Here is a 14,483-nt window from a genome sequence, read left to right as displayed (position 1 = left end):
CTTTACGTTTTTCTGTGTCTCCAAGTTTTCTGTAATAGGCATGGTATACTTTTATGGTCAGATTTTTTTCCTCCAGAAAGATGGAAGTGGGGAGAACAGTCAGAAAGCAGGATGTAAATCTGGGAAGCATTAAGACACAAAGTAGGTCAAAACTGAAGATAGAGGAACAGATAAACCCTTGGGAAGGGAGGAGTGGTTTCGAAACACCAGTCTGAAGTCTGGCATTACTTAATGCTCAATTTTTCATTGGCCTTCAGTGAAATGAGAAAAGGATAACGTAATGAGTTTTTCATAAAGCTAAATTTAAAGTACTACCTTTTAATCTGTTGTATCCTTCTAAGTTTTATGTTTTAAAAAAAATCCCTTGTTTTCTGAAATGAAGTTACATTGTTTTTTTCCAATGTCAATCAGCAAAATTAAAAGTTGACAACCGATGTTGGTTCCTCTACTTTTTCTTTTTAATTGGGTCAAATACCCAAAAGTCTGGGAACCACTAAAAGAACCCAGAAAAGAGTCGGAAAAGTAGAACCAAGAGAGGTAACAGTAGAAAACTAAGACTCTTGAAGTAACCCAAAGTGTTAAAAGCTACGGAGAAACAAAATGAAGAGGATAAAGAGGATGTACACAATCAGAGGTTACTAAAGACCTTGGAGATAGGAGTCTTGGAAGCCTGGATGGGGGGCCTAAGAGTCAGAATCCATCGATGGATGCTGTGAAGAAGCAGGATTTGGCAGCAAAGAAAGGGAGGTAGTTGGGGAAGTAGAGACGGTACCTGAGGAAGGGGCTTGGTTAAGAGGGGTCTCCATAAGACAGAAGACACTATAAAAAGATAAAACTAAGACGAGAGGAGGAGAGAATGGATAAAATCCAAGGAAAGCAATCACACAGGAGTTTAAAGACTCAGTTTTTCAGAACTTCAGTGACAGCAGTGTTTGTAAAATATCCAAAATTGGAAACAGTTTAAAGTGCATCAGTAGGTAATAGGCTAAATACTTATGGTATTGCAAACATTATTATAGAGTATGAATACTAAGTACTGATCTGAAATATATAAAATTTTCATGAGGTAAGGGAGTGATTCCACCAAACAATATAAATAGGATGATCATACATTTGTTCAAGTATAAAAAAGGTATATGCATAGAACACAGATTGGAAAGATCAGTCCCTGTTATAAAAACACTGACTGTGTCTCTGGGCATTACTGCAGGATGACTGCCTTTTCTTCCTGCATGTGCGGTGAGAGGGTACTAGTGATTAAGAGCAGGGACCCTGAAGCTTGACTCCCAGATTAGGAATCCTGGCTCCACCGCTTACCAAGCTGTGGGAACTTAGTCAAGTTACTTCTGTGCCTCAATTTCCTCATCTGCAAAATGGGCATAACAATGTGGGTTATTATGATAAGTAAAATTAATTAATATGTATAAAATCATAGAACAGTACCTGGCAAGGAGTAAACACTATATAAGTGTTAGCTATCACTATTACTACCATTCATATTATTATTGTTTATAATTTTTCTAAATATTATAATACATAGGTTACATTAATAACAAGAAAAAACAATGCGAGATTTTTTTTCTTAATAATAAGTTCAGTTTACAGAACTCTAAGTTCTCTGTTAAAAAATATAATGTGGTATAAAATACATAGGTTATATTTAAAAAGTGTTTATTCTTGTACCTGTATAGTAAGGAATTTGGCCTTCAAAGAGAGGTATGGCCTTTGTCCAGGCTCCAAGGAGACAACCTCTAAACCCTTGGAATTACTCCAGTGGTAGGAGTGTCTTTGTTATTTGTGGTAGGTCCCTGGACAACAGCAGATGGTTTATGCTAAGGAGAGAACCTCAGAGTGGGGACTGGCCACACCAGAAAGACCAACCATGTGAGTGACTGGAAGGTTGGGGCTTTTGGCCACATGATGTCAGCCCAACCTCCAGAGAAGAGGAGGGCTAGACACGGAGTTTAAAATCAAGTGGGCAATAATCCAATCATGCCTATGTTATGGAGCCTCAATAAAAACTCTGGAAGTCAGAGCCTGGGTGAATTTCCCGGTGTGGGAATACTCGGTGTGGATGGCCACACATGGATGCCGGGAGGGTAATGTGTCCCTGGGGACAATGGAAGCTTCTCTTTTGTGAGCCTCCCAGATTCCACCCTATGCGTCTCTTCCTTTGGCCAGTTTTAATTTGTATCCTTTTGCTACATCAAAACTATAACCATAAGCATAGTGCTTCCCTGAATTCTATGAGTCATTCTAGTGAACTCCCAAACCTGAGGGTAGTTGTGGGGAACCCTGAGTTTGTAGTCTGTTGACCTGATGTGAGGATGGCCTTGGGACCCCCAAACCTGTGGCTAGTGTCTGAAGTGAGGGTCACTGGGTGGCGTCTGATCCCTCAGACTATACAAATCAGCCAACTCCCTGCAGTATCTCTGTCTGCATTTCACTCTGCTTCAAAAGAGAAATAGGACTTCTTACCTGTATCGAAACATTTAATAGAATAATCAGCTAACGCCACAAGGAATTCAGACTTCCTATGAAGATTAAAGGCCAGAGCTGTGCAAGCTTGCGATGTTCGCTGAACAAGATTAAACCTATGAAGAGATTACTGCGTTAGTATCAGAAATTCTTCCAATAATTGTAAAATTTCACATTGGAGGAGTCCTTAGAGATGAAGAAAATGAAACCCAGAGAAATGAGCTCCCCTTTTGGCAGAACAAAAACAGATTACGAAGAGTCCTACCTGTTATGTAAAGGAGTTTGGATTTTACTTACACAGAATGGGAAGCCATCAAGAATTTTTGAGCACAGCAGAATCATAGTCAGGCATGTCTTTCAGGAAGAGGATTCTGGCAGAGATGGCACATGGACAGGGGGACAAGAAGAGATTATTAAGAAATCTACTACAGAGACTCTCAACCAGAGTTACAGGTATAAAATGGAAATGACGAATAGGAGAGGTGTCAGAAGTCAAGTGGAGAAAGGCCTGGTGACGCAGGGAACATGGGGTGAAGAGGGAGGAATCAGGAATTCCTCACACGTGAAATGAAGATAAGAAAAGATGTCTCATAAGGTTGTTGTGACAGTTAAATGAAATAATACCTGATGATTAAATGAAATAATGTATGTTAAGTACTTAGCAGAGTACTTGGCACCTAGCCAGAGTTTCATTTACAAAAAAATGAAGGTTTCAAGCTTAGGCAAAAAAGGAACCCACGTGGGGGTAGGAAACAATCATTCTGGTTTTAAACATGTAGAGTTTAAGGGCCTTGAAAAGCATTTAGAGCCGTGCTGTCCAAAAGAAATGGAAGGCAGGTCACATGCATAATTTAAAATTTTCTAGGAGCCACATAAAAAAAGTAAAAAGAAACATATGAAATTAATCTTAACATATTTAACTTAATTCATTGTGTATCTAAAATATTACCTTTTTTATTTCATTTTTTATTTTTTTTAATATTACCATTTTAACATTTCATTAATAAAAAACTGTTAGAGATATTTTACATTTTTTTTTCATAGTAAGTCTTCAAAACCCATCTCAACTTGGACCAGCCGCCTCTCAAGGGCTAAAGAGCTCCATGCAAGTTAGTATCCACCGCATTAGACAGTCCAAACTAGAAGCTCCTCAGTGGGTGGCAGAAGCAGGTCTGAGTTAACAATGTTACGTGGCAGCTGAAGTCTGAGGCTTGATGGTGATAAGATTATTAAAGAGAATACCTAGAACATGGAAGGAAGCAGGCCAGGGACAGATGCCCAAATAGAATTGAAAAGCGACCACTGGGTTAGGCGATCAGCAAGAGGCAGCCCACTGCAGTGGGCTTCAGAATCAGACAGGCCTGGTTTCAAGTCACAGCTACGCCACTTACACCTCTGCCCAGATGTGAACATTTACAGAGAGAAAAGGGACAGTGGACAGAATAAAAGAGAGGAATACTCATGGTGCAAAGTCCCAAGGGCGGCCACAGAAGATAGAGATTAGCGCTGGAAGAAATTAGGATCACCTATTTCTACAAAGGAGGTGGCAAAGAGTTATGGATGGTTGAACTTACAGATATAGTTGAGGTTCCCTTGAGAAGAAAGGGAAGCTTGAGGGCGTCTATTTCCTCATGAATTAGGAGGCTAGGCAGTCAGAATAAGAGTAGTCTGAACATACGGAATCACGGAAATTGGTAAAAGTTTGGAATATTCAGAGAAGAATGGGAAAAGTACATGACAATAGATACAAGCAAATGAAGTACTAGCGTCACCGATGCTGAAGTCCATTACTCTGTCATGGAGTCAATCAACAACTATTTTTATTTTGTTTGGTCTGTTATTTTCTTTAGTGGGAGGAAAGAAGAGACAGGTGTATTGATTTAAGATTGGGAACCAGGGCTTCCCTGGTGGCGCAGTGGTTGAGAGTCTGCCTGCCGATGCAGGGGACACGGATTCGTGCCCGGGTCCGGGAAGATCCCACATGCCTAGGAGCGGCTGGGCCCGTGAGCCATGGCCACTGAGCCTGCGCGTCCAGAGCCTGTGCTCCGCAACGGGAGAGGCCACAACAGTGAGAGGCCCGCGTACCGCAAAAAAAAAAAAAGATTGGGAACTGGCTGGGTAGGTTAGCAAGAATAAAGGGTGGGAAAACTGTGACTATTACGTTTTTGGTAAGGAGTAGAAAGAATGATTAACAGATTTCTACCTAGTAAATCACAGATAGATAAATCATATATGACCTCTTCTTTCCCTGAACTATTTGAGAATAAGTTACTGAGATCACGTTTCCCACAGACAAGGAAATTCTCCTATTTAATCATAATATAACCATCACAATTAGAAAATTACATTTATATATTACTACCATCTAATCCCCAGACCCCAGTTTTGCCCATCGTCCTAATAATGTCCTTTACAGCAAAGGGACCAGTCCAGGTCCAAGCCTTGACTTGCCATGTGTCTAGGCTCCCTCCGTCTGGAACGGTCTTCTGTCTTTCCACAACTTTCATGACCTTGACCCTTACGAAGATCACAGGCCAGTCTTGTTCTACAATTCCCTTAATTCAGCTTTGCCTGCTGATTCTACTGATTAGACTCAGGTTTCCTGTCTTTGGTAGATAGGACTATCAGAGAAGTAACCCTGTGTTCTTATCACTGCACCCTATAAGGTGGCACACGAACTTTGATTTGTCCCACTAATGGTTAATTGAATTTAAATCATTTGATAAGGTGGTGTTTGCCAGGTTTCTTCACTGTAAAATTACTCTTTTTTCCTCTTTAATTAATAAATATTTTGTGGGGAGGTACTTTGCGACTATGCAAATATCCATTCTTATTAAACTATCTGTTTGTTGATTATAGCATGAATTCACGAATTTCTATTTTATTCAGTGGATTATGACCCATCACTATCAATTATTTTGAAACGCAAATAGTCTCCAATCTGCCCAGAGAGAGCTCCTTCAAGCTGACGTTTACGTCTTTTTGACACATCCTCATCATTCTCTGAACAAGCCTTTCTTTCTGGCTACAAAGTGTTCCAGGCTCATCTTGTTCTCTCCCTGCCTCCATCCTGAAACTGGCTATTTCTGCAAGGATCCCTGATTTCTTGTAACAGAGAGTGATATTTAGAAAAGAACTGGGCACTAGGTATATTCATTACTACTGCGGTGTTATTGCTCCCAGGTCCTATGCGTGGACAAACCTAGGAAATATATGTACATATAATTCATTCACTTTCTCAAACACACACCTCTGTTCATTTCTATGTCTGTCTACATATGCTCAAAACCAGGAGTTCACACAGATATACCCAGTTACAATCCAGTTCCACAGGGTTCAGTCGAGTTTCCTCCCTTTCCATGTTTGTAACTCCCCTTTCCAATAGTGAGGAATCTGGTCCCCATCATCCTCAGTCTATTTACTCATTTGACCAAACCTCCCCTCTTTCCCGTGATTGCCCTGCCCCCAGGCAGACACGTTCTGACTCTCTGGCTGGGCTAACACAGTTTTCCCTCCCATCCACCCACCCTCACTGCACAGATGCCTGCCTTAATCAATCCCACCTAATTGCTTTTTCACTAATTGTTCGGCAAAGGAAGAGAAGACGAGAAAGAGTAAGGATCAATTCTCTAAAACTCCAGATCTAGTAAACTGACAATAATGTACAAAGGAAACTGTGTTCTTTCTAAACAATTAACAGACATTAACTGATAAATTAGCAATAATACAATTTTAAATTTAAGGGAAAAAAAGCTACTAGAGATGCTGTTAAAACCAGAACTTTAATTCTCTGAAAAAAAATCCAACCATTTTATCTTTCTATTCTTTCTCACATTATTCCACCAACACTTATGACAGTTTTACAAAGTGCCTGAAATACAGTAAGAACTGAATAAATCTTTCTGAATGAATAATTAATAGCAGGTGCTAAAATAGTCAAGGAATTAATTACTTGGTAAACATCGAAAGTATCTGCTCACCTGTTTCCATACAAGTCAAAAACATAGATATTTCCTTGATGGTCCCCAGCAATTAAAGAATCACCTGAGCTATCAAAAGCCACATTCAAAAATCGTAAAACTTTGGGCAGGTAGTCAGAAGTGTTGTGAATGATGTTCACTATAATTCTGTCAAGAAAACAAAAACAAAAACCATTAAATTCTATGTCAAGCGTTACTTGTTGTCATGAAAACTATGGATTTTGTAGTATACCTCACTAATTTTGAAGTTTTCTGCCTACCCCGTCCTTCCCTCTCCTACTGCTGCAGCTCCTGTCTCTCCTAGGAGCAACCCTACAAGGATTTCTGAAAACTGTCCCGGAAGTTATTGTCAAAGTAGCTACCATTCATTTATTTATCAAATACCTGAAAACCCAGGGTGTCAGACACTGAACAAGCCAGGAGCTAAGAGTAGTTGATAGACAGGGGCCCTGCCCTCAGGAAGCTTTCAGTTTAGTAGTAAAGACAGACACTAAAAAACATAAACACACACATGAAGAAATTTATAAACTGTGATTAAGTCATAGACAACAGGATATGATAAGAAAATGTATTTCTGATTGAGTAGTTGAATTGTTACATCAAGCAACAGACCCATGGTAAAAACAATGAAGTAATAAGTGAAAAGTAGTTTTATATAAATCACAAGCTACCACATGTGAGAAAAATTTCAATTCAATATCCTAATTTTAAGATATCCTAATGAGATTTTGTTTTTGTGATTACAGAACGTTCCAAGTGTACATGAGTTTTATTTTCAGGTGTATTTGTCTAAAGCTATTATTTTTTGAGAGGAAGATCATGTACCATGTATCTGCTGAAAAGAAAACTGTTATAAAACTTGTAGCACAAATTAACTAACTCTTTAAAATAATATATGTTTATATTTGGGTCACGAAGACCAGAAGAGTCCCATTCTCTCCTGCAACAAGTTTCCAAATCACGAAATTTTTTATCTTAATTGACTTTCTACGAATTTGAATTTTAATATTAGAAACATCTGCCTCATTATCACTTCATTTAAAAAACACTACATTGAATTAAGTATATCAAACATTTTCTATAGTTTATCTAAAAGTAAGGCTTTCAGACTCATTGAGTAAAACAGTAAAATTATTTTTATCTAGTCCCTGACAAGGATTCTTGGCTTGACCAAACTCTAGTCAGGCTCGCAAACCTTCTCCTAGGCCCTTCTGTGCGCTCCCTTATAAAATCTACTTTTAGCAAGAATGCTGCTTAGTCAGTTTAATCAGAACCCCCTACCCTCAATACTACTGTCCTTGACATCCGATGGGTTCCTCATCCTCCACCATCTCCCAAATGATGTCTGATCACCTTGGCCTGTCTTCAGCAGGAATCCTGTGAGGTAGATTTAGCCAGAACTCCCTTAACCCCAGATGTTTTCTCTTAGTTATTTTCCATCCACCGACCCCCACCCTTCCCCTTGGCTATAGCTTCCCACTCGCCCAGGCTGTATTCAGGACTGAGCCCAGTTCTACCCTGAGGTCTTGTTTCCTCTATCGCAACAGTCCTGAATACAGTCTGTTTTTACTTTAACTACTGTCCAGCTCTGTTTTTTTTTTTGCGGTACGCGGGCCTCTCACTGTTGTGGCCTCTCCCGTTGCGGAGCACAGGCTCCGGACACGCAGGGTCAGCGGCCATGGCTCACGGGCCCAGCCGCTCCGCGGCATGTGGGATCCTCCCGGACCGGGGCACGAACCCGTGTCCCCTGCATCGGCAGGCGGACTCTCAACCACTGCGCCACGAGGGAAGCCCGCAACTCTGGTTTGTGTCTGACATTCCCAAGGAGGGATGGGGGGAATAAATGTATTGAAATAGTAAGTAACAACATCGAAGTGTTCCCTGGCAATTAAGCTCAGACCAAGCAAACGACTTTTTCCTCCAGTCTTTTTTCTGTAACATTTATTATGTGTCTGGATTACATGATCACTGTTCAAAATACGGAAAATACAGAAAAACACTAATAATTTGATTTTAACCCTACCATCATGATATAATCACATTTAATAGTAAAATTCTGTCCTTCTGATTTTTCATATAAATCACACATGCAAATATTTATTTTAAAACGGCTTTTCGGGGCTTCCCTGGTGGCGCAGTGGTTGAGTCCGCCTGCCGATGCAGGGGACATGGGTTCGTGCCCCGGTCTGGTGAGATGCCACATGCCGCGGAGCGGCTGGGCCCGTGAGCCATGGTCGCTGAGCCTGCGCGTCCGGAGTCTGTGCTCCGCAACGGGAGAGGCCACAACAGTGAGAGGCCCGCGTACCGCAAAACAAAACAAAACAAAACAAAACCCGGCTTTTCAATTGCTCACAATTCGCCTGACAGAGTTCCTCAGTCCTTAAACATACTAAAAACATCAAATATTTACTGAACACCAAGATGCATGAGACACTAATTCCTTAAGACAATCTTGCTGTTAAGTATGATTATCTTCACTTACAGCCTAAGAGATTAACTTGCCCAAGGTCACAGAGCTAGTAAGTGGACATTTACTTCTACTAAAGTCCCTCTGACTCCACAGTCAGGGCTCCTTGCTTCTCTCAACACCGTAACAACGGGTTTTATTGAATAGAAAGAAAGCTATGTTTTAGTGGAAGAAACAAATGAGGATATTTGCACACAATCTTGTTTCTTTCATTTTTTGAATCTTGCATGTGTATCTAGATATTTTATAACAGCAAGAAAGAGAATTATTGTGGGTTGGCATAACTTTTACAACATTTAGAGAACATGAGAAGTAAGGGTGCTATTTACATAAACTCCAAATTTGGAAATGAAAATCTTTACTGAAGTACCCCTATTCTAGATAACATGTTTATTCAATGGAGTTGATGGACAGCAGTATTGTTAGGGGATCGATAGCAACCGGAAACCAAAGAAACTACTGGTACAATGTGCAGCAGTGTGCTTTGGGCATGTGTAGTTGGCACTCGAAGTCTACTGATTTGTTGAGGAGCAAGCAAAGGATCAACAGAAAAATTACGAGAACAAGAAACACACTGCAATAGGAGTGCAAGTGAGGCAGCAAAGTCCACGGAATCCTAAGGAATTAGAAGCAATAAGATTAATCTGTGTGCAGCAACTGGAACCAAGATGGCACCACTTTGGGACAAAGGCTTCCATTAAAGTCACCCAGGAGCCTCAAACAGGACAGATACCTGGGAACTGAATGAAAAGAAGAGTTGGGGAGGGAGGGATGAATGCGCAGGGCAACAGCAATTTTTAGGGCAGTGAAAATACTTTGTATGAGACCGTAATGGTGGATGAGTCATTATACATTTGTCCAAACCTACAGAATGTAGAACACCAAGACTGAATCCTAATGTTAACTGTGGAATTTGGGTAATAATGATGTCTTCATGCAGGTTCATCAATTGCAACAAATATCTGGTGGGGAATATTAATAAGGGGCAGGCTAGGCATGTGTGGGAGCAGGGGGTATAAGGGAAATCTCTGCACCTTCCTCTCAATTTTGCTGTGAACCTAAAACTGTCCTAAAGAAATAAAGTTTATCCAAAAAAAAAAAAAAGTAGCAGCAACGGCTAGCCTTACTAGAAAGAGTGCCCTACCTTGCAAACCATAACCCCTTCCTCCACCACTATCACAACCATACACGTTAATACGTAAACTCCAAGGGACCCAGAAGTTTGTTTTGGTCCACAGCTGTCCCTCAGCGCTTAGAAGCTTGTCACATAGTAAGTGCTCATCAAATAGTCGATGAGCGAATGCTTGCCTGAATACAAACAATGATTCAAGGATGGATAAACTGCGGCATTTGGAAGGGTGAGACGTGCATTGTTCTCCTCCTCCCGCATCAGTTCCTCCTCCTGAGTTCTTTCCCAGCTGGAATAACTAACGAATATTTACTGAGCATCTACTGCGTGCCAGGAATACTACAGGGATTCTGTGTTAATTAAGGTAGGCAGTCCTGGTACTCATCAGAAACTCAATTCCTTGGCATAAATCAGGACCTCCCGCTCCATGTTGATCCTAATGAGACCCCGTCCCCAGGACTGGGCCGGGGGTCTCTAAGGATCATGAAACTCAGGGCACCTGGGTTTCTGGAGGTCACCCAACCCAGGTATCCGGGGCAGGATCAGAGCCAGGACCCGAACCTCCATCCAGCCCCCCTCACCCCTTCCAGAGGTCCTCCCCAACAGCCCCTCCAACGCCTCGCCAAAGCCGCGGACCCGCCCCTCGCCGGCGGCCATCCCCCTCCACAGCGCGCGCCTCCCGCCGCGGCCTTTACCCGTCCCGAGTGGCCGGGGATGGTTTGCGGTGCCATATCTTGCCGCTCTCCTTGTTGCCCAGGTTTACGCTCTGCATGTCGCAGCCCACGCGCGACCACCGCCAGTCCAGCGGACAACGGTCCCGGTGCCTTTCCGGCAGGCCCCGCGCTTCCTGCCCGGGAAACTTGAGCGCCGGCTGCGGCTGCCGGATCCCCGCCGACCGTACCAAGCGCGCACAGGCCGCCGATCGGACGGCGCTAAACCCCGCCCAGGCGACCCCTCCCGCTCTGGACAATGGAATCAGCCTACGACCTTCTCCCTTAGACTCCGCCCCCTTTCGCGTCCGTTCTCCCCACCCCACCCCCCAAAACCTTCTGGGAATCGTAGTTTTCTGCAGGTGTAACGTGGCGCGCGGAATCGGCTTGGGAATTCTGCTTTCCGGGGCCCTCGCTGGGTTTTAGGCTTTCAACGAAAGCAATAAACGTGATTTTTCCCCAGGGCCCCCAGATCCCGTTTCACGTTGCGTTTAGGGATTGAGGAGTTTTACAGACAACTAATAGAGAAGCAAGGACCCAAATGCATTGAGAATTGAAGGGTTCCTTTTATAGAACACTCGGGTTCAAAAAAGAACCTTGATGGAGTCCACTTTTCTTGATCTTTTCTTTTTTTTACCTTTTCATCATCGTCATGAATTTTTTTTTTTTTTTTTTTTTCGGTAGGTGGGCCTCTCACTGTTGTGGCCTCTCCCCCTGCAGAGCACAGGCTCCGGACGCGCAGGCTCAGCAGCCATGGCTCACGGGCCCAGCCGCTCTGCGGCATGTGGGATCTCCCAGACCGGGGCACGAACCCGCGTCCCCTGCATCGGCAGGCGGACTCCCAACACACTGCGCCACCAGGGAAGCCCCATGAATGGTGTTTTAATTCCGTAGTCTAACAAGAGGCTCCAGTATTATGGCATCGGATCCCCCAGTCATGCACCAGTAAAGTAACGTCATCAACAACCGGTTGCGTTGACGCCAGAGAAATTCTTTTTGGTAAATATTTACTTCAAACTTGTATAGTGCTTACTAGGTATCAAACACTCTTCTAAGTGCTTTAGGACTATTAACTCATTTAAGTTTTTTAATCCTCATAACAAACCTACAACATTGGTAATACTGTCATCTTCATCTTTAGTGCTTTATGAGGTAGTGTATTGGTTTGCTGAGGCTTTGTGCCACAAACTTGGTGGCTATAACAACAGACATTTATTCTCTCATAGTTCTGGAGGCCAGAGTCTGAATCAAAGTTTTGGCAGGTCACTCCCTCCGGAGGCCCTAGGGAAGATTACTTTGCCTCTCCCACCTTCTGGTGGTTGCTGGCTTCCTTGGCATGGGACCACATCACTCCATTCTCTGCCTGCATCTTCACCAAGCCTTGTCTTTTCCTCTAATCTCTGTCTCAAATCTCCCTTTGCTTTTCTCTTATAAGAACACCTGTCCTTGGATTTAGGGCCCACCTGGATAATCTAGGATAATCTCCTCATTTTAAGATCCTTAACTTACTTACACCTGTGAAGACCCATTTTCCAAATAAGATAACATTCACACGTTCTGGGCATTACTCCCTGGGTATATATTTCCGGGGTCCACCATTCAACCCACTACAGGTAGAAAAATGACTTTTTACAAAATTATATGACCGTGATATTTAAAAAGCTCAAACTCTAGCAGAAATACAAAATGCTCACAAAAATTTAGCAGTGTGGATTTTAAAACTTTTTATATTGTTATCAAGGAGTGGCCCTGAGAGACAACTCTTAGTAACCCTTTGCAGAGGAGATTTTTATTTTTTAATTTATTTTTATTTTTTTATTTTATTTTTATTTATTGGACTTGAGATGGTAATAAACTGTATGTATGAATGTTTGCATTATTATTCAGGAAATTTAAGGTGTTAAGCTTAAAGGCACCTAACTTGAAACAGGTTATTTCCCACATCTGTGTCTCACAGAGGTAACTTTTTATCAGTAGCAGAGACAAATCTGCTGCATGATTTCCTTAACTACTCTGGTTTAACCTGCCTGCAGCTCAGCTTGTATGGGTTGTCACAGCCTATGTGACCATCCTATTCAATTTCAGATACATTGGTAAAGAGGTTTCCATATTACAGATCTTCTGGACACCCACTTTTCACTTATCTTTGGATTTAGTTGGGCCAGATCTGAAGGTCAGGCTGGCAACTGAAGAGATGTGCACCCATGGCTGCCAACCTCCCAATTTTTTCTCTTTTCTTTTTTCTTTTGGCCGCACCATGTGACATGTGGGATCTTAGTTCCCCGACCAGGGATCGAATCTGCAACCCCTGCATTTGAAGTGCAGAGTCTTAACCCCTGGACCACCAGGGAAGTCCCTAATCTCCCAATTTAGTAACCCAAGTTGGTAGACCATTTTCTAGTTCCTTCTTGAATCATTACGTAGTCAATAACTGATGCATACTATACATAGATATTTTTCAGCTTTATTGAGGTATAATTCGCATTTAATAAACTGTACATATTTAAAGTGTATAATTTTATAAGTTTTGACATAAATATATTCCTGTGAAACCATGACCATAATCAAGATAATGAATATATCCACCACCTCCAAAATTTTCCTTCTGCCTTTTTGCAATCTCTTTTTATCCCTACCCCACCTTGTCCATGGGCAACCACTGATCTGCTTTCTGTCTCTTACATTAGTTAATATTTTCTAGAAATGTATACAAATGGGTGTTAAACTAGGTACTCTTTTTTTTTCTTGATCCGGTTTCCTTCATTCAGCATAATTATTTTGAGAGTCAACTATGTTGTTGGGTATATCAGTGGTGCATATGTTTTTATTGCTGAGTAGTATTCCATGGTATTGATATACCACAATTAGTGGTGTATGCAGTTGCTGATGAACATTGGGATTGTTTCCAGTGTTTGGCTATTACAAAGAAAGCTGTTATGGACATTCCTGTTCAAGTCTTTGTATAAATATATGTTTTCATTTCTGATGAGTAAATTCCTAGATGTGGAATGGCTGGGCCATATGGTAAGTGTAGGTTTAACTTTTTAAGAAAGTATCAGTCATTTTCAAAGTAGTTGTGATTTTTACATACCCACCGATACTGGATAGTGTAGGATAGTTTCAGATACTCCATATCTATGATGAGTCTTTGTCATTATAGCCGTTCTAGGAGTGTTGTGGTACTTCATGGTGAGCTTATTTTGTGTGGGATCCTAGTTCCCCGACCAGGGATCGAACCCACACCCCCTGCAGTGGAAGCTCGGAGTCTTAACCACTGGACCACCAGGGAAGTCCCTTTCATGGTGATTTTAATTTCCATTTCTGGAATGACAAATGATGTTCAGTATCTTTTCATGGGACTTTTTGCCTTCTACATATATCTGCACAGATCTTTTGCCTGATTTATAATTGGGTTGTTTTCTTATTATTGAGTTTTGAGGATTCTGTATATGTTCTGGATATAGGCCTTTTATCATGTTTATGTTCTGCAAATATTTTCTCCTAGTCTTTGTCTTGCTTTTTCATTCTCTTGACCATGTCTTTGAATGCATAGAAACTATTAATATGGATGAAGGGTTGACCAAGTCAGTCACTGTGGAAGGAAACCAAACAGGCAACAGTTAGATGACAAGGGTCCGTTGACATATTGTGTAGGAAAGCTGACATTGCACAGGAAAGAGTTCTGCTTCATCAGTAAAACAGAAACGTGTGTCATGCTG

The 14,483-nt window shown here is 41.7% G+C and overlaps 1 protein-coding gene across 2 annotated transcripts in view; it reads right to left on the bottom strand.

Moving 5' to 3' along the window:
* Positions 1–10,986, bottom strand: part of TBC1D31 (TBC1 domain family member 31) — a 62,348-nt gene extending 51,362 nt beyond the window's left edge. The window contains exons 1-3 of one of the 2 annotated variants that reach the window (XM_081258481.1): positions 10,750–10,986; positions 6,459–6,605; positions 2,479–2,594 (exon numbers count right to left, since the gene is read on the bottom strand). In XM_081258481.1, the coding sequence (XP_081114607.1) occupies positions 2,479–2,594; positions 6,459–6,605; positions 10,750–10,826 (340 nt within the window). In that variant the 5' untranslated portion in view covers positions 10,827–10,986. Of the gene's footprint in view, positions 1–2,478; positions 2,595–2,775; positions 2,850–6,458; positions 6,606–10,749 lie in introns of those variants that run through there. The other variant, XM_081258482.1, reaches the window with a different exon arrangement.
* Positions 10,987–14,483: the final 3,497 nt, after the last annotated feature.

Source organism: Mesoplodon bidens, assembly GCF_964165515.1.
Source record: "Mesoplodon bidens genome assembly, chromosome: 16".
In the NCBI taxonomy this organism is placed as follows: domain Eukaryota; kingdom Metazoa; phylum Chordata; class Mammalia; order Artiodactyla; family Ziphiidae; genus Mesoplodon; species Mesoplodon bidens.
The sequence above is the reverse complement of the archived record's forward strand: the minus strand, read 5'-3'. Positions and strand labels throughout refer to the sequence as shown.